Source organism: Lepidochelys olivacea (genome assembly GCF_965140295.1).
Source record: "Lepidochelys olivacea isolate rLepOli2 genome assembly, chromosome: 27".
Taxonomy (NCBI): domain Eukaryota; kingdom Metazoa; phylum Chordata; order Testudines; family Cheloniidae; genus Lepidochelys; species Lepidochelys olivacea.
This window is the reverse complement of record NC_140437.1, coordinates 11,457,008-11,482,440: the sequence shown is the minus strand read 5'-3', so window position 1 is coordinate 11,482,440 and position 25,433 is coordinate 11,457,008. Positions and strand designations below refer to the sequence as shown.

Genomic DNA, 25,433 nt, shown 5'->3' with positions numbered 1-25,433 from the left:
GCGGCGTGACACTACACCATTCAGCCTGGAGCAGGGCACTGAATGTCACCACTCTTCCTCCCCCCCCCCCCACCCTTGTGGACTCAGCCCCACTGCTCTGCGGGGGGTGTACGGGGACAACCCCGCTTCCCACTCGGGCTGCGTGTCTGACCAGAAAGTCTCCCTGGGCTGCTGTAGGCTTGTTCTATCCCCAGACTGCTTAAACTCCTGCCATCCAGCAACAGGCTACTGGCTCTAAACGCCACCGGCCCCAGATGGAACATGACCCTGCAGAAACTTCTGCTTACTGCCAGAGTAAGTATCCCCGCTATTTATAGCACGGCCTGGCTTTCTCTTCTGAATCAACAAGGGGAGGGGTTTTCTGCTCATACCCATATTCGCAAGCCTGAGGGAGGTGGCAGGGGGCACTAATCTGCCCGTCCCAGAGGCAAGGAGGCTGCCCTGGCTAAGCCCCGTCCCGCGGAGCCAAGAGAATGTCTAGGGAGACCTTCGCGTTCACTTCCTCCACCCTGCGCGCCCTGCGCCTACAGAGAGAGCGGCTGGAGTGGGAGGATCGTCGGAGGGCTCTCTCAAGGCAATGCCTGACCAGGAGGTTCCCACCGGCCACCAGCAGCTCCCTGCTCCCCAAGCCCGCCCGGCGTCCCCAATACTGCCGGGACCCTGCTGTCCACAACATCCTGTACACTGGGGACTTGCAGACTATCAAGAGCATCTTCAAAGACGAGGCTGTCGCGAACGTGATCGTGGAGATGGTCAGCGAGGAGCTGATGTGGGCGGCAGAGCTGGGTACGGAGGTGGGGTTTCTGCTCTGGGCTTGTGGTTGGAACAAACCCAGGGCTGAGTACTGCTTTCCTGTCCCCCACTGCCCTAGTTTAAATGATTTCCCCACACCCCTCGAACAGAGCCAGAGATCTTGTGCTCCCAAGGATGTGTCGGTTCTTGGGGCTTTGCTCCAAGTGTGGCAGAAAGGAGCCAAGCAGAGTTCAGCGAAAGCCCCTGGGGTTTCCTGGGTTCTTTGCTCATTCCTGAGCACGTGACTTCCACTGGAGAGCAGGGGATGGGCAGCAGGAGTCCTGGGTTCTAGTCCCATCTCTGCCACTTAGTTGCTGTGCAGTTGTTCATTTATTTGTATTACAGTAGCAGCTGCAATGTAGGTCTGTGGGCGCTAGGTGCTGTACATACATGTAGTCAAGAGTAGCTCCTTGTCCTGGAAAGTCTGCAGGCTAAATAGCCAAGGCACGTAAGTGGTGGGAGGGGAAAAACAGGGGCAGAGAGTTGGCAAAGATGCCCTGGCAGGGCAGCTTCCCTGCCAGGAACAGAGCTCTGGTTCCCTGACGCCCTGGCCCCTAAACCCCATTGCTTCTTGGATCTTGAGCAAGTTGCTCTGGTTCTCTCTGCCGTCTCCCCCTGCCTCGCTGTGACTCTGAGATCATGTGTGTGCTCAGCCCTCTGCAGGGGCAGGATCCCACAGAGGAATTCCAGGAAGTCCGGGGGGGGTGGATTATGGTCAGAGTCGAGGTTGGCAGTCTCGATTTAATGACCATGAGTGGAACCCCAGGGCAGGGCGCTTTGAGATTCCCCTGCTCTCCTTCCCACCTGCCCCCCCTCAGGGTTGTGGGTGCTGAGCCCTCAGAAGAAGCACACCTCCCCCTTGCGGATCGCGGCGGCCAGAGGCTATCGGGACTGCGTGAAGCACCTGATTCTGCAAGGGGCAGAGGTCGACGCCGTGGTGGGCGGGAAGGCCGCCCTCCATGACAGCTGCATCCACCAACACGCTGACTGTGCCCAGCTGCTCCTGAGCTATGGTGCCAATGCCAACGTGCTGTCGGAGGAGGGGCTGGCCCCGCTGCATCTCTGCACCTCCCCGGAGACCTTGCGGTAAGTGTGCAGGGGTGGGGGAATGTCTTGAAGGGGAATTTCTACCCTAACCAGCAGAGACTATAGGGCAGGCAGGTCAATGACTTGCAAACTAGCTGGACTTTGGGAGGGGGGAAATGGCACTCCCCCAAGTTCTGCCCACAGGCAGAGATCCACCCACACTGGAGAAGCCAACACAAGGCTCCACCTTAGATCGTCACGCTATGCCTAGCTTAGATCAGTAGCAGAAGAGGTAAGTGATCTCATTTCACCGGTTGTCACTAGTCTTCAGAGTCAACGAGATGGGTCGCACCTCCCTGAGCTATTGTTTCAGGCAGTCTGCAGACATTGCTGCCTCGGTTCCTATTTTGACGATTCTATTCCCAATGGTCAGGGCTAGAGGTGTGGGGCCAAAAGTCTAGTGATGACGTGACCCCATGACACGGGCACCTCTGGTTTTGGGTGGTCTCTTTGAGCTGCCCTTGAGGGGCCTGGCTTCCAGACCGTGCCCTCTGAAAATCCGCTCTCTGCCAGGTGTCCGTTGGAAACCCCCACAGAGTCACTTGTGACTTCTGAAAATCTTGGCCTTGTTTGTTTTTAAATGAAAGCGGAGATTGCGGCGCGTGAGTTGCAGCCTCCAGAGAAAAGCAACTGTTCAGCCAAGCAGCACATGCCAGCCTGACTCCCCCTCTGATCCCAGCTGGCCCCCTTGGCCAGCAGCCTCGCAGAGAAGCTGAGGGCTGTATGGGCCACAGCGAGCAAATGTCCCCTAGGAGAGCTCCTTCTGGCGCAGGATGGAGGCATGTGGTGTGAACGGTAGCCCCAGGGAATCTGTCTGCTGCTCCCCCGGCCCTGCGGATGCTGGATCTCCAGAGCCCTCTGACTAGGGTGACCAGACAGCAAGTGTGAAAAATTGGGACAGGGGGTGGGGGATAATAGGAGCCTATTTCAGAAAAAGACCCCCAAAGCGGGACATCTGGTCACCCTACCTCTGACACTGGCCCTGTGAGCAGCCAGTGGGGCTGGTGTGGTGGCACGAGACACTCCAGTCCCTGCCTGATGGGCGAGGGGGTGGTCATGAGGAAGGCTTGTGCTCCCAGCCAGCAAGATTGATCCAAGCACATCAGGGGCCCCGCTGCTGAGCCTGTGATTGCCAGGCCCAGGCACGCCCCGAATGTCTGTGCCCTGCGAGCCGCAGCCCCTGGAGTCCTGGGGAAGCAAAGAATGTGTCCAGAACCGGGCTGTGTCTTTGTGGCAGGAGCTAGGGGCTGGGGAATGGAGGCAACGCTAGCCTGGGCCGTGCCCTAGTTGGCATGGAGCGGCCCGGATTCCCCAGGGGACTCAGGCCTGAGCACAGGGTACTCCATGCTCCCTGCTGGGGTTGGTGGGTGGGGTGTAGTCTGGGCTTCCTTTGCCACAGTGCTGCCTGCCAGTCGCCCCCTGCAAGGGACGAGGGCTTAGTGCCGAAGCCAGGAGCCACCCCGTAGACCCTCAGCCCAGCGGAGCCTGACGCTTCCATGCTGGGCCCTCCCTCCCATGGAGCTTGGATCCAGCCAGCTCGCTGCCCCCAGCCTGAGCACGCTTGCCTCAGACCGATCGAAGCCCCAATTCATCCTGGGAGCGGCACCTGTTCGCCCCATGCCCCGGCAGCAGGACCTGAACCCAGCTCTCCCACCCAGCTTGGGAAGGAGAGAAGGATTCCCCCCACTTCCCGGCAGTCCCCCCCGCAGGCCTCGGAGCGGAAGCTGAAGCACCCCGGAGCAGCAGAGGTAGGGGCTGGGGAAGGGTGAGCCTGGCTGTGTGTTTTGCAGGTGCGCCGAGCTGCTTCTGGAGCACGGGGCCCTGGTGAACCTGAGCACCAGGGACCGGCGGACGACCCCGCTGCACGTGGCCGCCGAGCACGGCCTGGAGGCCCACCTGCAGCTCTACCTGGGCTACGGGGCCGCCCTTGCCCACCGGAACCGGGAAGGGGAGACGGCCCTCAATGCCGCCTGCGCCAGCTCCGACAGGCCTGCCGAGGCCGAGCGCTACTACCGGGTGGCCAAGCGGCTGCTGGAGTGCGGGGCCGACGCCAGGACGGCCGGCAGGAAGAACCACACCCCGCTCCACAATGCCTGCGGCAACTGCCAGCCCCGCCTGGTGGAGCTGCTGCTCCAGCACGGGGCTGCCGTGAACGTCCGCAACTGTGCCGGCTACGCGCCCATGGACTGCGCCCTGCAGGCAGTGGAGGAGTGCCCGGACGGGCAGCCCGAGAGCATCATCGCCACCTTGCTGGCTCACGGGGCAGCGGCCATCCACCCCAAGGTAAGGGAGGGAAATGGCCTGGGGGCTAAAGCACTGCCTGGCAGTCGGGACTCCGGAGGGAGGGGAGTCTAATGGTTAGAGCAGGGCTCCTGGGTCCTGTTCCCCTGCGCTCGGAGGAGGGAGTTGGGCCTAGTGATGGAAGGAGTGGAAGGCCATGGAGCCCAGACTCCTGGGTTCTGGCCCCAGCTTTGCCACAGACTCCCTGTGTGATCTCGGCAAGTCACTTAGGAGGCTCTCTGCCTCGGTTTCCCCATTTCTCACTCCTCAGAGTTGTGAGGCTGAGTTAACGTTTGTGAGGTGCATTGAACTCCTCGGGTAGAAACGAGTCACGTTGGCTAAGGGTGACCTCAAGAGACGAGTAAAAGCCGGGGAAGGTGGGGGGTGAAATGCATCTCCCTTAATCCCCCAGCACCACCCTTGGTTGCTCTGATGATGAGGGCTAATAGGTCTTTTTTTTAATCTCTCCATCCTAATTCTGTATGAGGCTCCCTTTGTGCCTGGGAGATGGGTTCATGCTCGTGCTTCAGGGCATAAACCAGCCACTAATTGCTGGGGTTAGGAAGAAACTGCATCTATAGGATTGCTGTTCATTTCCCTTCTTGCATCTTCCTCTGAAGTATCTGGCACCAGCCATCAGAGGCGGGTCCCTGGCAGTTCCCAGAGCACCTACAGCCTTCCTGTAGGATCCCAAACCCCTTTGCCAACTACAGACCTACACAGTATAAATGCAGCCATGTGGTACAGCAGTGTAGGGTGAACCTCGCTCAGTGCAAGGGGGATTAAGTCCCTTCTGAAACGTGCACGTGGTAAGCTTTGCGTTTACTCCTTCCATCGTGCGTGCAGGGAGGGAGAGTTGAGTCCACGCTTGCTGGGATCTGACCCTGTGACAGCAGGAATTTCCCAGCGCTCTAGGGTTGAGGCCCACATCACTGCGCGATCGTCTCTGGCTCCCTCTAGCTTGGCTGGCACCCTCGCCCTCCTTGTGTTTCTCCACCCTCCTGGCCAGTTCACCCTGTCCTCTGCTCTCTCCCGCCTGGCTCTCAGATGCTGAAGTTCTGCTCCTTGGCCCCTCGTGCCCTGGAAGTCGTGCTGAACTCCTACGACCGGATCCCGTCCTGCCATTCCTGGGTGGAAGTGGTGCCTCCGGAGATGTGGCAGGTACCTCCAGCTTGCAGCCTGCTTGGCACCAGGCAGGGCAGAGGTGCAGCTTGGGTGGTTCTGGAGGCCGAATGGTGGCTTGGCCCCCATATGAGGTGCACCTGGGGCTGCAGCAGGGCAAGCGTCTGCCCTGGAGGTACCTGCTGGGGACAGAGGGTTTTATGCTGCTGCCTAATATGCGGCCTGATGCTCAGTCTGCTTGGGGCTGTAGGCGACATGTTAGCCGTCCCAGTAGACATCTATATCGCATGTATTCTGCATAACCTCGAGAATTTGGGTCTTTGAGCAACTCGCCTGAGGGACCAGAGAGTGGGATCTGTGGCTGCAGGACAGTCTCCATAGCTTGGGACTTTTAAACCTGGTCCAGATAAAGAAACCCCCTCAAGGGGACTAGATCAGTGGTTCCTAAACACCGCTCCATGCTGGTGATCTCATTGGCTGGGGGTCCTCCAAGGTCTAGAGAGGACTGGGATATAAGCGTGGAAGGGACCTCCTGGCTCAGAGTCCAGGCCCCTGCTGTGGTAGGCCACCCATCATATCATCCCATTCATAAATTTATCCAGTTCCATCTTAAAGCGAATTTGGTTGTTTGCGCCCCACCACCATGTTCCCCTCCCTCGAATGGCTAGAAACCTTCTCATTTCCAGCCTTTATTGAGTGCACAATGGGGGACTTAATAAAGTGAGGGGCTTCTGGGTAGGAGATCTGCCTCTAACTCTGCGGAAGCCGCTTGTGTCTGCCTCTCCTTGCCCCTGTACTTAACTGCTGTGCTCTGTGATAGACGGAGCCTCGTTTAATCCTCCTTCCGTCCTGGCAGGAACACAAGACGTTTTACGACTCTGCTCTCCAGATGACGAACCAGCCCCGGCAGCTGCAGCACCTGGCGCGCTGTGCCGTGCGAAAGCACCTGGGAGGACGGTGCCATTCTGCCATCCCCGAACTCAAACTGCCCCCGTCTCTGCGGGATTATCTGCAGCTCCCTCTTGAGGGCTACATCCGATGAAAGAGAAGATGCATCCTTCGGGCGTGATCTTTGGGGAATAGCTTTGAATTGCTGACGAGTGACTAGAGAGAGCCAGTGGGCTTCAACACAGGCTGAGATCCCAACGCATCAGGGGCCGTGTTCTGTCAGTTGACTCATGCCAAGTAGTAGCCCCGTGGGCTACTTATAGAGTAAGTTGCTGATCAGCATGAGTGAGGTTGGCAGAATCTAGCCTTTTCTGAATATACTTTTATAACAGGGTTTGGCTTATGCTAGCACCAGTTTCCACCCTGCTCTACTGCATATAATGTGAGGACAAAGGACGGTCAATGAAATTCAAAAGCAGCATACTTAAACCTGACACAGCAGAATATTCTTCCCCATGCAGTACCTAGTTAGTCGGTGGAACTCACTGCCACAAGAGATCATTGAAGCCAAGAGCTGAGCAGGACTCAAAGAAAGGACTGGACACTTCACTAGAGAACAAGGAAATGCTGAGGTAGAATAGCAAAGCCTTCTAAAATACAAGAGTCTCTATATGTTTAAACCCTTTCTGCTTCAGGCCACGAGCCAAATGCTGACGAAGGGGGTCAGAAAGAACGTCTCACTCTGAGGGGAACGGGGAATGTTTCATCCTTGTCCCTGGGGCAGGTCCTCCCACAGCAGCCTTCTGCTGGGTTTTCTGCGCCTTCCTCTGAAGCAGCTGATACTGCCCCCTGCTGGACACAGGACACTAGGCTGGATGATCACTGGTCTGATTGATGTCTTTGGGTTTTTTTTGTTTTTAAACCCTTCTTTCTAAATACCAAGAACTGGGGTCAGAAACTCCAGTCTTGGGGATGCCGGTACCCTCTGTAACCAGGGCATCGTTTTGGATCCACAAACGGGCCAGCAGCTGAAAAGCACAAAACATGAACGCAGATGGAATCTGCTGCCAGGTTTTGCAATGCCTGTGGCTAAGGCCTGATGCCTGTTGTGTGTATCCCTTCCAAACTGGAGCACTCTTAAATTCAGGAGTGTGGTGTAAAGACCTAAATGGACAGAGCCCTAGGGAGTACCAGCCCAGAAGCTCATCTTGTCCTGTGTCCAAGAATGGCCCGTTCCAGCTCATTCCGGAAGAGAGGTCAAGGATACCGCCAGTGACCAATAATGGAATAACCTCCCCATAGGGGAAGTTTCCTCCTGACCCCTCTGTTGGTTTATTCCTTGAAGCAGGAATGTTTTTAAAAATACCCAGCTCTCCATCTGTAAATCTCAAAGCAGTTAAAGGCAGGTCTGTTTCATTCCCCAGCTGTAAAGGGGGTAAACTGAGGCATGGGGCAGTAGAAGTGACTTGCCCAAGGTCACCCAGCAGGCCCGTGGTAGAGCTGAGAATCGATCCCTGCTCTCCAGTCCACTGCTCTAGCCACTAGAACACATTGTAGCCCTTCCAAGGGATTTTAAAAACAACCTTCTAATGGAATTATGGATGTTATTATCCAGTCTTTTAACTTGAATCCTGATTATGTATTTTAATCTCATGAGCTCAAAAACTGCCTGCAGTTTGCCCTTTAGGGGCAGCCTGCGTTAGTTTCCCCATGTAAAATAAAAAGCTAGAGCAAATATATTTCAAAACAAGTTTGTTTTAAATCTTTTCCTGCATTGCTGTGGGGTAGGCCTGGGTCTGTGGTTCCTTGCTAATGAGAATACCCTTAGCTGTTCCTCGGGTGTTCGTATAAGCACTCTCCTCTCTGGCGTCAATGCTGGTGTCATCAACTGTTGCATCTCGAGAAGGAAAATCACGAGAGGTGGGCAGTAGAAGCCACTAGATGCAGAGGCAGGATTGCCTTTCAAGGAGAGGCTGCATAAGCTGGAAATGTTTCACCTTGCACCGAAGAAAGTCGGAGGGCAGCTGCTGGAGATTGTTACAGGTCCCAAAGCGAAAGCGCTGTTACTAATGACCGCTGTGGGCCATCTCCAAGCCCTTTACAAATGTGGGAAAGCAGGACCTCATTTTACAGCTGGGGAAATATTAGTGATTTAGCCAAGCAAATCAATGGGACAATTGAGAATAGAAGCCAGGATTGCTCTGCTTTCCTTTTTAAAAGGGTATGAGTGTTTTGCCCTTTAAACACCACCAACAGCCTATATGGGCCTTAAAAACCAAACCAGCCTAGACCCCTGCTCCAGGGGCAATTAAATTTCACTCTTTTTTCTTTCTACCTTGGAATCCCTGTCCTAGGGCCTGGAGATAGAGCTGAACAGGGTCAGGGCCCCTGTTCCCTCTAAGCTGTGTGCATGTGCACACAGATCCTAAACCCCATGCCCATGGCAAAACACCCTGTGCACAAAAATTTGCCCAGAAGAAATTTTTTGTGCACACAGCCTGCCAAAAATTAGAGGGAACCTTGGTCAGGGCCCATTAAGGGGAGATCTTTGGAGGGGGATGCCAGGGTGGAAAATCCCTCTTTGGCAGGGTGTGCAGCTTCCTGCAGTGGTGCGATATACAGGGGCCAGGCAGTGCTCCTGGCATGGTGAATTCACAGCTTCAGGCCCTGGTAGAGCCAAGCAGTTGGAGAAGGCATAGCAATGCCATAGACCAAATCTCTGCTCCATTTCCATGCTAACCAAGTACCTCCCTATGCCCTTAGGAGGCAGGGCTATGCTCTTATCCCTGTTCTACAGAGGGGGAACTGAGGCACTGGGGGCCAGCAAGAAATAGAAGCTAGGGCTCCCATGTCCTAGGAAAGCACCTTGACTACTGGGCCATCTGCCCTCTCTCTTATAACCAATAAGTTGTCAGAGAGGGGCTTGAATCCAACCCAGACTAGCACTGAGCCCCAGAGCTTGGAATACCACAACCCAATCCCCCAGTCCAAACACTCCTGGCCTTGGGGGAGTCCAGATCTGATTTTCAGGGCTTGGATTGGAGAGGCAATATACATGAGGATACCAGGGGCTCAGAAGACATCACTCCTAGCAGAGAATGGCTGGGTTCAGTACAGGAGGCGGGTTAATTTTTTTCCCCTCTAAGCATTAGACAGGGGCTGCTGCTAGAAGCAAGATAACAAACTTCAGCCTCTTGTTCCAAGCTGGTATGATAACTTGTACGTTGCAGAAGCAACACTGAATTTTGAGTGTCTGGATTTTCCCTTAAAACCAATGCTATCTAGTTCCCTTTAAAACATTGTAATGGAGGAAGTGTTTATATAAAAATGTACCACTGTCCTCTACTGGATGAAATCAGACTTGCCAACTGTGTGTCACAGCCTCTCTAGTGCTAGCAGCTAAGGGAGATTCTCCTCCTTTAGCCCCAGTGGTCAATGGCTGTGCTTTTGCAGAATAAGCATGAGAGTCCTATTACTGGCATAGTTATTGCCATGACATGCCCTATAGTGGATCTGTTAGTGACTGGGAGATCTCCAGTTCTAAGTCCACTTTACCTCAAATAGCCTCTTCCATCTTAGTGCAAACCCTCTTGGCATCTAGAAAAGGAGGACTTGTGGCACCTTAGAGACTAACCAATTTATTTGAGCATGAGCTTTCGTGAGCCACAAGTACTCCTTTTCTTTTTGCAACGACAGACTAACGGCTGCTACTCTGAAACCTCTTGGCATCTGGTGTTTAAACTAGATTTGGGGCTGGAAAGCGAGGAGTGCTACTTTCCTAACCTCTGAGATGTGACAGTAAGAGCACGTGGATCTTCCTAATAGAACCATGCCTCCTTTTTTGCAGGCTTTGCCCAGCAGTCATGGAAAAGTTAAGATACATAAACTACCATCATAAGGCCTCAGGGTTCACACCTGCTGAGCTGAATGAATTGTGCTTGGCTACCTGCAGACTCCAGAAGCCCCAGTTACATCAGAGGGTTTTCTTGGTCACCAGCAGGGCTAGCAACTTGGTTTTAACAAATAAAAGCTTAAGAAAACCACACTGGAAATGCCAGAGCGAGACACCCCCACCCCTTCAGCCTGTCCTGGGCGGTTGGGGGGAGTCCTGCACACCAGCATACATTTCCAGTTCTCCTTGTCCTGTGTTTAGGAAACCCCTGTGTTTAGCTTTAGCTGCTGCCATTCAGAAAGGCTGGTGCTGTCTTAAAGAAGATGGAATGAAGAAGTGTTTAAGGCCGACACACAGCCGGCCAGATCCCACCCCTTGAATTGAATTCACCAATCTGACTTAAAAAGAACAGGAGTACTTGTGGCACCTTAGAGACTAACCAATTTATTTGTGCATGAGCTTTCGTGAGCTACAGCTCACTTCATCGGATGCATACCGTGGAAACTACAGAAGACATTATATACACAGAGACCATGAAACAATACCTCCTCCCACCCCACTCTCCTGCTGGTAATAGCTTATCTAAAGTGTAATGACAGGTTTCAGAGTAACAGCCGTGTTAGTCTGTATTCGCAAAAAGAAAAGGAGGACTTGTGGCACCTTAGAGACTAACCCATTTATTTGAGCATGAGCTTTCGTGAGCTACAGCTCACTTCAAGTGAGCTGTAGCTCACAAAAGCTCATGCTCAAATAAATGGGTTAGTCTCTAAGGTGCCACAAGTCCTCCTTTTCTTTTATCTAAAGTGATCATCAGGTTGGGCCATTTCCAGCACAAATCCAGGTTTTCTCACCCTCCGCCCCCCCCCCCCACAAACTCACTCTCCTGCTGGTGATAGCCCATCCAAAGTGACCACTCTCTTTAAAATGTGTATGATAATCAAGGTGGGCCATTTCCAGCACAAATCCAGGTTTTCTCACCCCCCCCCCTCCCAAAACCACACACACAAACTCACTCTCCTGCTGGTAATAGCTCATCCAAAGTGACCATTCTCCCTACAATGTGCATGATAATCAAGGTCGGCCATTTCCAGCATAAATCCAAGTTTAACCAGAACGTCGGGGGGGCGGGGGGGGTTGTAGAAAAAAACAAGGGGAAATAGGCTACCTTGCATAATGACTTAGCCACTCCCAGTCTCTATTTAAGCCTAAATTAATAGTATCCAATTTGCAAATGAATTCCAATTCAGCAGTTTCTCGCTGGAGTCTGGATTTGAAGTTTTTTTGTTGTAAGATAGCGACCTTCATGTCTGTGATTGCGTGACCAGAGAGATTGAAGTGTTCTCCGACTGGTTTATGAATGTTATAATTCTTGACATCTGATTTGTGTCCATTTATTCTTTTACGTAGAGATTGTCCAGTTTGACCAATGTACATGGCAGAGGGGCATTGCTGGCACATGATGGCATATATCACATTGGTGGATGTGCAGGTGAACGAGCCTCTGATAGTGTGGCTGATGTTATTAGGCCCTTTGAAGGTGTCCCCTGAATAGATATGTGGGCACAGTTGGCAACGGGCTTTGTTGCAATCTGACTTGCTGCTCATTCTGCATCCTCCCTCCATCTTCACCTGGAAGGCAGTACCAGCCCCTGAGGCTAGTCTTCCAGAGCCTCCCTCCAGTCCCCTGGACCTTGCAACAGCAGAACAAGCAGGGGTGTGACACAGGCCCCTCAGCTGACTCACACCAGCTGGGGATCTAGCCCTGTGCGACAGGCTCCTAGCTCAGCCAGGGTTCATTCTCCCCATCCTTCTTCTGGGGGTAGGTAAGCTGAGTTCCATCTCCTTTACTGCATGGGGTCTGTAGGAGGAAACATCCCCAGGGGTGCCCTCTACAGATCCCAGGGCCCTTTTCATTCTTAATATCACCCGCCCCATTCTTCTGCTTTCACAGGTTGCTGTGAGCTGGTTATCTTCCTCCAGAGGTAGCTGCATTTCGGTGCTGCCATCTGTCAACAACTTTGGGATCCTACCAGCTACTAGACAGCGCAGCTGCATCCCTCTCTCAATGCTTTCAAACGCCAAAGAGCTTTTCCTGTCTCTACGCCAAGTCTGGTGGTTTCACATTCCTTCTCCTGTCCCAGCGTCTGGGGGAAAGCCTGGTAACTAAGGGGAGAGGGAGAGCAGGGACGTGCCAGTCTGCCAGGAGCGCTGTCTGGAGTCCCAAATCTCGCAGCAGGACACACCAGCCGCCTGACTGAGCCACGCAGTCTATTTATTGACAACATCTCAGCTTGATACTGAGCAGCTCTGGTTTTCATCACATCAGCATCTTCAGGCCTGCATCAGCCTAAGCACAGCTGCATCCTTAATTATTTAGCGTGGTGACCTACTTCCCACTGCAGGGACAGGCTCCTGGGCGGCCCCCGATTCCACCAGGCTAGCTTTACATAGCTACGGCATGGAGAGGGCCCAGCAGCTGCATATCAGCTGCAGAATAGCTAGGGCCTTTTTTGGGGGGGTAGAAGGGAGTGTTGTACAGCGCCCAGTACAACGGGATCCTGGTCCACCACTAGGGCTTGTAGGTGCTACTGTCATACAAAATTGAGCCCTTAAGCCTGCATGGGGGATTATCCAGGGCTAAAGCGTATCCTTCCCCTCCCCGTGCTTTACACCTCTCCTCCCCAGAGGGCACTAAACATCAGCAGCAAGGTCTGTTGGTTCTCTTTCAGCTACTCAGATGGCTACAATCTTCAGTGGCTGTATTGCACAGTGCCCCTGTGGGGCAGGACCCCGTGGTCACCCGCTGTACGGGTGGGAACAGGCACCTAGAGAGATTCCGTGACTTACCCGAGATCCCACAGAGCGTCCGAAGCAGAGCTGGGAACTGAAACCAGATCTCCCCCGTCCCATTCCTGTGACCTAACCGCAAACCCATCCTTCCTCTCCAGCTGAAATGTTTTCCCCAGAGCAACACAGGTAATTACTCTTGAAATGGAAACTTAACTGTAGTGTCTTGTCCTTGCGGAAACACAGCACCAAGGAAGCAGCTGGTAAGAGCAGGCAGGACCAGCAAAGCAGGATCCAGCAAAGAACTTTCTTCAGTTTTGACTGGACTTTCTCTGCCCTGTGATTGCTGTTTGCTCCAGCCCCCCTCTTCCTGGAGTCTTACCCTCTTCTCCCCTCCCCATCAACAGCCCCTCTTCCTTCCAGTGAGCCGAGTCCTCTCCTAACCAAACTCTTCTTCAAAACCAATGATAATAATGGAACATACATAGCATTTGTCACCACCCCATTGTTCCCTCTGCGTGTTCTGCCCCCACCCTTAGGTCCGTCTGGTCTGTTTAGGATGTAAGCTCCTTTGGGACTCTGCCACTCTGTGTCTGTACAGAACCTACTGCAATAAACATGATTAATAACAGTACTTTGGTAATTGTAGGCTGCCTCCATACCTCCTGCCCTGGAGGACATGGGCCTCTTAATTCCCTCCCTCGAACAGTTACCTACTGTTGGTGTTTACTGTTAAACACAAGCCATGCTCTACCCAACAAGTGGCTACTTTTCCTTCCAGCGTGGTCTGCTAGGTAGAGCAGGGTCTGAATCTGGCCCCCCTGGGTCCTATCCCCAGTTCTGCCATTCCCTTGCTGGATGGCCTTGAGCAGGTTGCCTCCTTGCCTCAGTTTCCCTACATGTGAAATGTCCCTGGGGTTAGAGTTAAACCCCTATAACGGGGAAGGAACAAGTCCCTGGGGCCAGGCTGAGCTCCCAGCCCGAGCTCCCAGCCCGACCCATGCTCTGACTCTGGGGCCAGGGATGGATCCCAAGGGGCCAGGACAGGAGTTCAGGGACCTATCTTTACAGCAAAGCAGACTCAGCTACTGAGTTTGCAGAGTTTTGTTAAAGTTACCCCATTTTCCCAATCCTCTCACTAAACTCCTCACAGTGTAGTCTCACTATCCTCCCTACCAACACTACAAAAAGAAGGATTCTAGGTGGACTCCTCCTGAAGGTCAAGACAGCAGACTGGACTTCTACATAGAGTGCTTCCGCCGACGCGCACGGGCTGAAATTGTGGAAAAGCAGCATCACTTGCCCCATAACCTCAGCCGTGCGGAACACAATGCCATCCACAGCCTCAGAAACAACTCTGACATCATAGTCAAAAAGGCTGACAAAGGAGGTGCTGTTGTCATCATGAATAGGTCGGAATATGAACAAGAGGCTGCTCGGCAGCTCTCCAACACCACTTTCTACAAGCCATTACCCTCTGATCCCACTGAGAGTTACCAAAAGAAACTACAGCATTTGCTCAAGAAACTCCCTGAAAAAACACAAGATCAAATCCGCACAGACACACCTCTGGAACCCCAGCCTGGGATATTCTATCTACTACCCAAGATCCATAAACCTGGAAATCCTGGGCGCCCCATCATCTCAGGCATTGGCACCCTGACAGCAGGATTGTCTGGCTGTGTAGACTCCCTCCTCAGGCCCTACGCTACCAGCACTCCCAGCTACCTTCGAGACACCACTGACTTCCTGAGGAAACTACAATCTATCGGTGATCTTCCTGATAACACCATGCTGGCCACTATGGATGTAGAAGCCCTCTACACCAACATTCCACACAAAGATGGACTACAAGCCGTCAAGAACACTATCCCCGATAATGTCACGGCTAACCTGGTGACTGAATTTTGTGACTTTGTCCTTACCCATAACTATTTTACATTTGGGGACAATGTATACCTTCAAATCAGCAGCACTGCTATGAGTACCCGCATGGCCCCACAGTATGCCAACATTTTCATGGCTGACTTAGAACAACACTTCCTCAGCTCTCGTCCCCTAACGCCCCTACTCTACTTGCGCTATATTGATGACATCTTCATCATCTGGACCCATGGAAAAGAAGCCCTTGAGGAATTCCACCAAGATTTCAACAATTTCCATCCCACCATCAACCTCAGCCTGGTCCAGTCCACACAAGAGATCCACTTCCTGGATACTACAGTGCTAGTAAACGATGGTCACATAAACACCACCCTATACCGGAAACCTACTGACCACTATTCCTACCTACATGCCTCCAGCTTTCACCCTGACCGCACCACACGATCCATCGTCTACAGCCAAGCTCTACGATACAACCGCATTTGCTCCAACCCCTCAGACAGAGACAAACACCTACAAGATCTCTATCAAGCATTCTTACAACTACAATACCCACCTGCGGAAGTGAAGAAACAGATTGATAGAGCCAGAAGAGTTCCCAGAAGGCACCTACTACAGGACAGGCCTAACAAAGAAAATAACAGAACGCCACTAGCCGTCACCTTCAGCCCCCAACTAAAACCCCTCCAACGCATTATTAAGGATCTACAACCTACCCTGAAGGATGACCCAACACTGTCACAAATCTTGGGAGACAGGCCAGTCCTTGCCTACAGACAGCCCCCAAACCTGAAGCAAATACTCACCAGCAACCACATACCACACAACAGAACAACTAACCCAGGAACCTATCCTTGCAACAAAGCCCATTGTATCTATTCAGGGGACACCATCACAGGGCCTAATAACATCAGCCACACTATCAGAGGCTCGTTCACCTGCACATCCACCAATGTGATATATGCCATCATGTGCCAGCAATGCCCCTCTACCATGTACATTGGTCAAACTGGACAGTCTCTACGTAAAAGAATAAATGGACACAAATCAGATGTCAAGAATTATAACATTCATAAACCAGTCGGAGAACACTTCAATCTCTCTGGTCACGCGATTACAGACATGAAAGTTGCGATATTACAACAAAAAAACTTCAAAACCAGACTCCAGCAAGAGACTGTTGAATTGGAATTTATTTGCAAATTGGATACAATTAACTTAGCCACTCCCAGTCTCTATTCAAGCCTAAGTCATTATGCAAGGTAACCTATTTCCCCTACCCCCCCCCCCCCCCCAGACGTTCTTGTTAAACCCTGGATTTGTGCTGGAAATGGCCCACCTTGATTATCATACACATTGTAAGGAGAGCGATCACTTTAGATAAGCTATTACCAGCAGGAGAGTGGGGTGGGGGGAGAGAAAACCTTTTGTAGTGGTAAACACCCATTTTTTCATGCTTTGTGTGTATAAAAAGATCTTCTACACTTTCCACAGTTTCAGAGTAACAGCCGTGTTAGTCTGTATTCACAAAAAGAAAAGGAGGACTTGTGGCACCTTAGAGACTAACCAATTTATTAGAGCATAAGCTTTCGTGAGCTACAGCTCACTTCCTCAGATGCATATCGTGGAAACTGCAGCAGGCTTTATATATACACAGAGAATATGAAACAATACCTATGCATCCGATGAAGTGAGCTGCAGCTCACGAAAGCTTATGCTCAAATAAATTGGTTAGTCTCTAAGGTGCCACAAGGACTCCTTTTCTTTTTGGGGACAGAAGATATGGTTTCATCCAAAACCTCTCCTAGCCTAGCGTAACCCTGGCAGACAAAGCCCTTCTTCTACACATAATTTGCACAGCTGTGGATGGTTTGCTCTCACCCCACCGCCACTACTTATTCACATAACGACTAGCTCTTGGTCCCCACCTATACCTGCTTTATTTCCACCCTCAGTCATTGCCAAGGGGACCCCAGATATTCCCCCACTTGATTGCCTCACAGATTTGGGTGGCTAGCAGTCTGCTTTTATTTTCCCCAGGATTTTAGCGGCAAGGCCTTTTCCAGCCTGTGCTTTAGCAATACACTCCACCAGCACAGCACTACCCTGTAACTTTCTGGCTCTTCATAAAGTTCCCAGGGCTTCTCCTCATACATTCAGCTATTTTCAAGGGATTCACAGCTCCTCTCTTTACCTCCTCCCTCAGCCGTAGAGCCCTGCCTGGGACTCATTCTGTAAACCCCCCCCCCTCACCCCACAACGTCTCCTCCCGCATTCTGTGTCTTGAATTTTTATCTGGCTCCTGCTATTATGGCAGCAGGTCCCCCGGCCGGATGCAGGGCCCTACTCAGCACTTTGACAACTACAATCATGTGGGGTTCCCCCCCCCCTTCTCTTTGCTCCCTCCCTGAGTCTTTCCCCTAGTTCTGGGTCTTTTCTAATTTGTGCCCCTGGTGCAGGCCCCCGGCTGCAGCCTGGGCTAGAGTCACCCCCAGCCCCACCCAGCTGATCGCAGCCACTGAGCGACCCCCCCCCCTTATATAGCCCAGAACAGCTGAAGCCCCTCCCCCTGCCCCTCCCCCTGTTCCTGGCCCCGCCCCTGCCGCACGGGGCCCCTCCCCCTACTGCTGAGCCCGCCCCCTCTGCCCAACCCTCTTGAAGGGACTTTTTACGGGGGCGGGTTCGGATCATCCCGACCGCTCCCCTCGCGGCTGACCCCGCCCCTTCCCTCTCGGCTCCTCGTATGACGTCACCAGCGAGCGCCGGCCTAGCTCCCTCCCCCCCCCCTCACGCCGCCCTCTCCCTTTCACGTCTGCGGCGCGTGCGTGAAACGTCGTTGTTTTCTGCGTGTGTGCTTGTGACGTGAGCGGCGTGTGCTTGGAACGTGTAGTGTATGGGGGCGGGGGGGGCCTTCGGACAGGAGGAGGCGACTGCGGGAGTGCCAGGTCAGTGGTAGTGAGCGGACCGGCCCCCCCCCCTCCGGGCTGGTCCCCCTCCCCCCGGCTCGGCCCCTCCCCCGCTCCGGGGGGTCTAACCCGCCCCCCCCCCGGGCTCGAACCCCTCCCCCGCTCCGGGGGGTCTAACCCGCCCCCCCCCGGGCTCGAACCCCTCCCCCGCTGCGGGGGGGTCTAACCCGCCCCCCCCCGGGCTCGAACCCCTCCCCCGCTGCGGGGGGTCTAACCCGCCCCCCCCCCGGGCTCGAACCCCTCCCCCGCTGCGGGGGGTCTAACCCGCCCCCCCCCCCCCGGGCTCGAACCCCTCCCCCGCTGCGGGGGGTCTAACCCGCCCCCCCCCCCCCGGGCTCGAACCCCTCCTCCGCTGCGGGGGGTCTAACCCGCCCCCCCCCCGGCTCGAACCCCTCCCCCGCTGCGGGGGGTCTAACCCGCCCCCCCCCCCGGGCTCGAACCCCTCCCCCGCTGCGGGGGGTCTAACCCGCCCCCCCCCCCGGGCTCGAACCCCTCCCCCGCTGCGGGGGGTCTAACCCGCCCCCCCCCCCGGGCTCGAACCCCTCCCCCGCTGCGGGGGGTCTAACCCGCCCCCCCCCCCGGGCTCGAACCCCTCCCCCGCTGCGGGGGGTCTAACCCGCCCCCCCCCCCGGGCTCGAACCCCTCCCCCGCTGCGGGGGGTCTAACCCGCCCCCCCCCCGGGCTCGAACCCCTCCCCCGCTGCGGGGGGTCTAACCCGCCCCCCCCCCCGGGCTCGAACCCCTCCCCCGCTGCGGGGGGTCTAACCCGCCCCCCCCCCCCGGGCTCGAACCCCTCCCCCGCTGCGGGGGGTCTAACCCGCCCCCCCCCCCGGGCTCGAACCCCTCCCCCGCTGCGGGGGGTCTAACCCGCCCCCCCCCCGGGCTCGAACCCCTCCCCCGCTGCGGGGGGTCTAACCCGCCCCCCCCCCCGGGCTCGAACCCCTCCCCCGCTGCGGGGGGTCTAACCCGCCCCCCCCCCCCCGGGCTCGAACCCCTCCCCTGGCTCTGCCTCTCCCCCACAGTCGGGGCTGTGTCATCTCGTGGGAATGTGACCCCCCCCCCATTAATGTCCTTTCCCTGCTCGCTCGGTGTCGTTAAGACGCAGCCCACAAGCGGGGTCTAATCCCCCCCTCCCCACCCAGGTCTGAGAGGCCTCGGTGACTCCCCAGGCCACAGTTTCTTTCTGTTCCCTTCCCACCCCTGGCTGCAGGTACCTCCTGGCCGTGTAAAAGGGCAGAGGAAAGTCAGGGCTCAAGGAGGGTTAGGAAACAAAGTTCTTCCTTTATGTGCCATGCAGGTGTCCCACCCGTCTCAGACGGGGCAGCCCTGGGCTTCTGGTCCTGCTGGCCTGGGTTTGCGCCAGGTGTTTCATCATCTTAGATTTTTGCAGCACCGTAAGGGGAGAACCGGTCTCGGTTTCAGCACTGTATGAAATGGCAGAATGTGCCGTCTCCTTTCAGACGGTGGTCCAACAGACGCACGCTAGCCACGCACGCACTGGTGTTTTCTTAGACGACACTAGCAATGGTGCTGAGTGTGTGAATAGCATAGATGCTTCCCAGAAGCTCTGTGTAAGTATTAGCCAGTCCAACCCTCAGCGCCCCACCTGTGGGGCAGCTATGGTGAGTGAGTGCATGTTCCCATTTTACAGATGAGGAAAGTGAGAGACGGAGGGGGAAGTGACTTGTCCATGGTCGCATAATGAGTCAGCGGCAGAGCCAGGACTAGGACCCAGGAGTCCTGACTCCAAGTCCCCCACGCTGATCACTAGATCACAGTCTTCCATGGTAAATTGAACTGAATCCACGCTGAGGGATTCTATGTGAGACTTGTTCCCAAAATTTAATTTCTCTACTTATGATTTCAAGTTCAGGTCTTTGTTACAGAGACTTGCTTCTAAGAGATGTGGAAGAAGAGGGGTTGGCTATTTCTCTAATGAGAAGCTGAGTAACTGCGGACCCTGGCAATATTTTTTTTCCTTTTCTAAAAATGTCTGAGTTGTGAGTTAGCATGTCTTTCCCTGATCCATGGAAGGGACTTTTCTGTATCTGTACATTGTGTGTCCAATCACTTAAACTTTTCTGTATCTTTGCTTTGCCATTCTAGAGCACTTTCACATTATTTTCTGAGACCTTTAAAAACGAATGAGTTGACCTTCATGAGCCTCCTATGACATGGGCTGATATCACCATTCCCATTTTGCAGATGGGGAAACTGAGCCACAAGGGTGACCTGCCCAATGCCAAACTAAGAATGAGCCCCGGGAGTTCTGTGGTTAAGGCACATAATGTGTTCTTTCTTCATCTGTGAGACGTGCTAGTTTGTTCTGATTTTACAGCTCACGTGTTCTGCTTACGTCTTCTGCTGTGGAAGGCACCATGGAAGAATTTCTCCTTGCAATTCTAATATGGTTATTATGTCTTAAATGTTGTCAGAGTATTTGGTTGGGGATGTTTCATACCTGAATGGTCCATTATACCAGGATTAATAAAGGAGCTGCTGTGGAAAAAGCTTATTTGCAATTTGCTAAATTGATTTGATATTTAACTTTCGGAACGTGGTCTTGCTTTGCTTCTACCTGTGTAAACTTTCTCTAGTTCTGTATTATCTTCCTTTCCTCTCCTCTTTGCTATGCCAGTAATAAAGATAAGTGTGAGAGAACCCTTCCCCTCCCACTGATTTGTTGTGTAGTTGGTAGATACACTAAGGGCAGTTGCATGTCAAATCTGAAAAGTGAACTTTGCCACAAAACAGGCCAGAGGTCCCCACTGCTGGACAGCAACTGTTTATGTTCAGTGCTGGGATTGTGTGGCAAAGTTGAGCTAGGAGAAAAACAGCTACACTGTGCTGGAATGTGGCAGTCACGTTCGGGGGAGTCATAAAAACAAACCAACTGTAGTTTTGGAAGTTATTTCTGCCACGCCTGCTTCTCAGCTAGAGGATAAAGAACTAAGACGACAGACATTAGGAGAGCCTGTCTAATTTTCTTTCATGTTAACCTGGCTGGTTATGGTTCCCTTACCTGCTTGCTGTGCATGTCTCATTTGATGGGGGTCTTGTGCTCTTTGTTTTTAAGAGAAAGGGACAAATGTTAAAACAGAGCAAGGGCCTCAGGAATTGGAAAGGCAGAAACTACTGCTTCTCACTTCCTGGTTCTCTCCTATTAGGCTCCACACCGCCTCAGTTTGTTCCCCTTCTGGAGCACCATCCTTTTGTTGGTTCATGGCTGGAGCTGAGTTCCTTTTGCCTTTTTCTTTGCAGCTGAGCTCCTGCAAGAAGCCAAGAGATGGAGCCCCCTGGCATGACCATCTTTGAAGGGGTAGGGGATGAAGTAACGGTGGTGACTGGCATGGTGGTTCTTGTCCTGGCTCTGGTTCTGGCATGGCTTTCCACTTACGTAGCAGATGGTAGCAACCTGCTTTTGGGAACTATTGTAGCTACGGGCGAATCCTCTGTGATCCATCTCAGCCACGTTGAACGGTACGTGGGGAATTCAGTAACGTCCGAGCCTACTGAGCCCCAGGGGTCTGCTGATAGTTCAGAAGAAAAAGCAGAAGAGGAAGGGGGTGCGGCATCCAACTTGGGCCCTGCAGTTGAGCAGGGGGGCAACGGCAGCACCTCTGACTCCAGCCTCGACCATCTGCTGAACATACAAGGCTTGCCCAAAAGGACATCAGCCAGCGAGTCCAATGCCCTAGAACGGCCGGGTCAAGAGAGCCAAGGAACCTCGCAAATGTCACACATCGGGGAGGAGAGTGAGCCATGCTCCGGGCTCATCAAAGTGCGTCTCAAGTTCCTCAATGACACAGAAGAGGTGGCCATGGTGAGACCGGAGGACACCGTGGGTATTCTCAAGAGGTAAGTTCCATGTAAGAGCCGTCATAAAGGGATCGACAGTCTATGGGGAAAGGATCCCACTTGAATCTGAGGCCCAGAGTTAAAGTGAGCAAACCTCCCCCAGCAAGCACTGCCATAGGTTCTGTGAGGATTGTCCCTTTTGTGTCTGTAGAGTGCCTGGTGCAGTGGAGCCTCTAGGCAGTGCCCGATTATAAATGAGTAGCAATCATTAAATCTGTCTCTGGGGTGTCTAACGATGTGCCCCTCACTGGTAAGTGATGGCTTGGACGGATTTGGCTCTTACTTTTGTATACATGTCAGTCTGTGCTATTATGGCCCTTTTTATCAGTACATCTCAGAGCAGGTCAGTATCCCCATCCATATTTTTTACCACTGGGGAGACAGGCACAGAAGGGGAAGTGACTTGCCTGAGGTCACCCAGCAACTCAGTGGCAGAGTTAGGAATGAAACTCAGCTTGCCTGAGTCCCACTCCAGTGCCCTACCCACTCAGCCACACTTGATATTTTGTGTTGTTCCCCCCCCTTGCCTTTGGCTATTGATTGTCCCATGCAGACAGCAAGCACCTTGGGGCAGCAAACCTTGTCTTATTTGTCTGGACAGTGCCTTATACACTTCCTATTTTGTTTTGATCTTTTACTTTTTTTGTTCTTGTAACAAGAACATAAGAATGGCCCTACTGGGTCAGAGCAAAGGTCCATCCAGCCCAGTATCCTGTCTTCCGACAGTGGCCAATGCCAGGTGCCCCAGAGAGAATGAATAGAACAGTGATCGTCAAGTGATCCATCCCCTGTCACCCATTCCCAGCTTCTGGCAAACAGAGGCTAGGGACACTGTCCCTGCCCATCCTGGCTAATAGCCATTGATGAACCTATCCTCCATGAATTCATCTCGTTCTTTTTTGAACCCTGTATAGCCAAGAGGTAAACCTTAAATCCTAATGGCTATAATGTGCTCTCTGGGGCAAGTACTGTCTTGCAGTGTGGGGCTAATCTGGATTGGAGCCTCTACGGGCTGGTGTAATGCACAAATAAACAATTGTTTGAACCCATTGTGAACATGGTTTCATTTTCCTATTTATCTTCAGTGGCAGCTAGAATTGGCAGGAACAGTCATCGGGGTATGTAACTTCCCCGCTCTGTAAACTTAAACTCCTCCTGTTAGTAGTTGCTGACGTGTTTTGGGAAGGCTGGTGAAATTGACCATTACTTACTGACTACATTTGAATCCTGATGAGGTTTAACCTTGCTACGTTGTTTGGGTTTTACGCGAGTCACTAGCCCAGTCTTGGCTGCATTTAGGACTGGTGTTTTTAAAGCATCTCTTCTAAACTTTGCCTCTTTCTGGTTTCCTGAAAAGCAAATATTTCCCAGGACAAGAAAATCAGATGAAGTTTATCTATCGAGGCCAGCTACTCCAAGACCAGGCCCGGACTCTCCGCTCCCTCAATATCATGGACAACTGTGTGATCCATTGCCACCTGTCGCAGGCCGCCAGCTCCCCCATTCCTGACTCGGTCACCCCAGCAGAAGCAGCAGGGCTCACGGTGAACATAGGGAATCTAATGCTCCCTGTCTTCGTGGTGATGTTGGCTGTGATCTGGTACTGCCGCATCAACTACCGCCAGTTCTTCACTGCGCCGGCCACAATCTCCTTGGTTGGGGTGACTGTCTTCTTCAGCTTCCTGGTTTTTGGGATGTATGGACGATAAGAGGCAAAGTTGGAGGGGTAGATACTCCTGTCTGTCCCTTTAATTGGAACCCAGCATTTGTTTTATAGCTTGTTTTAAATGTGCTGTGACAAATGGTGTTAGGGAAACTGGCCGGGGGCCCAGGGGATTCCCTGCCCACTCAAATACTAGAGAACCTTCCGTATCCAGCAATGTGGAAGAGACACCCTTAGAATCACTGTTTGTTTCCTCACCTTGCTGCTGCTTAATGAGACTTTGTTCCTCCATAGAAGGGGACAGCTTTGCCAGGTGCTGCTTGTGTGCTCTAACTGACCTGTTTCATTTATGTCATGAGATGAATCATCTCTCCCAAGGCACTGCTGCAACTCCTCTCAGGTAGAGATGAGGAAAGGGACCTTCTGTCCCTTGCCTCATGAATATCTTTAAAGCAGCCTCAGCATGTGTACTCTGAGTTTGTCTCAGCTGTTTGAAGGAGTCCCTGTGAAAAGAGCCACTTCCTAGCCTGGCAGAAAGTAACTCCGTATTCATGGTTTGTCCTCTCTGCTGTAGATGAATGGGCCCTGTTAGAATGCAGCTGCTGTAGGTTTGCATGCTCGGGCTTGCTTTAAGATAGGCCAAACTCCCAAGAATGGACTCTGTGGTGATGAGACAGCATGTTGCCCCGCTGTGATCCTGCATGGTACTTCTCTCTCACTTTGCCACTCCTGGAAGGGACTAGGGGCTGCCTTCCTGGATTATGTACTGAGTGTGCACTCCACCAGGGCCTAAGCGCTAAAAGTCCCTTTCAGTGGTATAGGGCTGTCTGGCACCTCCTCACTGCTTGAGCAGGCTTGCTTTGTATTTAACATGCTTGGTGCTTACAGTGCTAATTCTAAAGACCAAATATTCTCACTGGTACTTAGTGCAAATGGGAGGGAACTATTTTTAAAGGAATTCTTTTTAAATAGAAGGTTGTAATTTCTGCTGAGTGCTCTTCCCCCGGGGTAAAATTGTGCCTACCCCAGACAGTTTGAGACAAATGTTTAACTTTCTTTATAGCACTTTCCTCCTTGCCCTTGTTTTCTATGAATGCATTTATAAAGACAGACCCTACAGTGGATTTTGTTTAAAGAACATGTTGAAAGTTGCTCCTGGTTGTTGAAGGCTGCTTTTTGTTTTGCATGGGGGCAGGAGAGATTGCCTGCAGGCACAGGAGTGTGAGAAGTAGGAACGTGTAAAGAACTCAAAGGTCTGAGAAGCAGCAGGCCTGCAGGAGCCATGCAGGTGCCTGATTTACAGCAGAGGCCTTGCCTACAGAGGGAAATTGAACAGAATAGCTAGACCCAAGCAAGCTATTCTGAAATAGCTCCCCCCCGTGAACACTTCAAGGACAAGTTTACGCTACATGGGTGCCGCTGTAGCATGTCTGGGGAAGACACTATGCCAGCAGGAGGGCGTTCTCCCATCGGCATAATTACTCCACCTCCGTGAGAGACAGAGCTATATCTCCCACCGACAGCACGTGGTGTGGACAGTGCTTAAGTTGATGTAACTTATGTTGCTGGGGGGGTGGGGGGGAATCTTTTTCACACCCCTGAGCAATGTAAGTTACATTGACTTAAGCTTTAGTGTAGACCAGCCTCTCAGATATCACTTTTTATTCCAGAACAGCCCATCCACCTGGAGGATTATTCGAGAGTTCAGTTCCCCCCTAGACAAGGGCTGAGAGCAGCACCTCACAACTGAACAGGTATGAAAGTACTGAAGGATATAGCTTATTCTACTTCCTGAGCTAGAATTAGCTATATTAGCATCAGATTCCCAGCACGGCTTTTACTGGGATAACAATCTTGGTACAAAACTTACACCCTTACCTGAAGTAGTTATACTCATGCAAAGAGCCTTTAGGGCAGGCCTCAGTCTTTGTGTGACAGTCACAGCTGGGACATTGGCTTCTACTCTAACCATCACAAGCAGCAAGTCTCTCTGGCTGACAGAAGGGTACCCCTGCATTTCTTTCTCCCTGACAGTCCAGTCTGTGTGGCAGCTTGCACTTTTTACAGCCAAACTGCCATTCTTCCTCATGTAGTTTAACAGTTAGAGATAAATTCAAGCCCCACCCACACCTCCCCAAGGGTTTAATTAAAAAAAAACAAACACATCTCTTAACCATTAACACTTCCCCCCAGCTGTACTTCTAGTCAGAAGGGTA

The 25,433-nt window shown here is 52.7% G+C and overlaps 2 protein-coding genes across 5 annotated transcripts; both read left to right on the top strand.

Annotated features, from left to right (window-relative positions):
* Window positions 1-83: 83 nt before the first annotated feature.
* Window positions 84-7,872, top strand: ASB16 (ankyrin repeat and SOCS box containing 16). 2 transcript variants are annotated; one of them, XM_084615713.1, is made up of 5 exons: window positions 84-786; window positions 1,611-1,878; window positions 3,669-4,161; window positions 5,206-5,319; window positions 6,137-7,872. In XM_084615713.1, the coding sequence occupies exons 1-5, from the start codon at window positions 474-476 to the stop codon at window positions 6,320-6,322; spliced, it is 1,374 nt and encodes a 457-aa protein (XP_084471839.1). In that variant the 5' UTR covers window positions 84-473; the 3' UTR covers window positions 6,323-7,872. The 2 variants fall into 2 exon arrangements, with proteins under 2 accessions (XP_084471839.1, XP_084471840.1); XM_084615714.1 differs by having other exon boundaries at window positions 470-794.
* A 9,675-nt stretch (window positions 7,873-17,547) lies between these two features.
* On the top strand, window positions 17,548-24,339 carry TMUB2 (transmembrane and ubiquitin like domain containing 2). 3 transcript variants are annotated; one of them, XM_084615700.1, is made up of 3 exons: window positions 17,548-17,676; window positions 20,958-21,554; window positions 22,912-24,339. In XM_084615700.1, exons 2-3 carry the CDS (start codon window positions 20,983-20,985, stop codon window positions 23,261-23,263), a joined length of 924 nt encoding a protein of 307 aa, XP_084471826.1. In that variant the 5' UTR covers window positions 17,548-17,676; window positions 20,958-20,982; the 3' UTR covers window positions 23,264-24,339. The 3 variants fall into 3 exon arrangements, with proteins under 3 accessions (XP_084471826.1, XP_084471827.1, XP_084471828.1); XM_084615701.1 differs by lacking the exon at window positions 17,548-17,676 and adding an exon at window positions 18,993-19,267; XM_084615702.1 differs by lacking the exon at window positions 17,548-17,676 and adding an exon at window positions 19,383-19,483.
* Window positions 24,340-25,433: the final 1,094 nt, after the last annotated feature.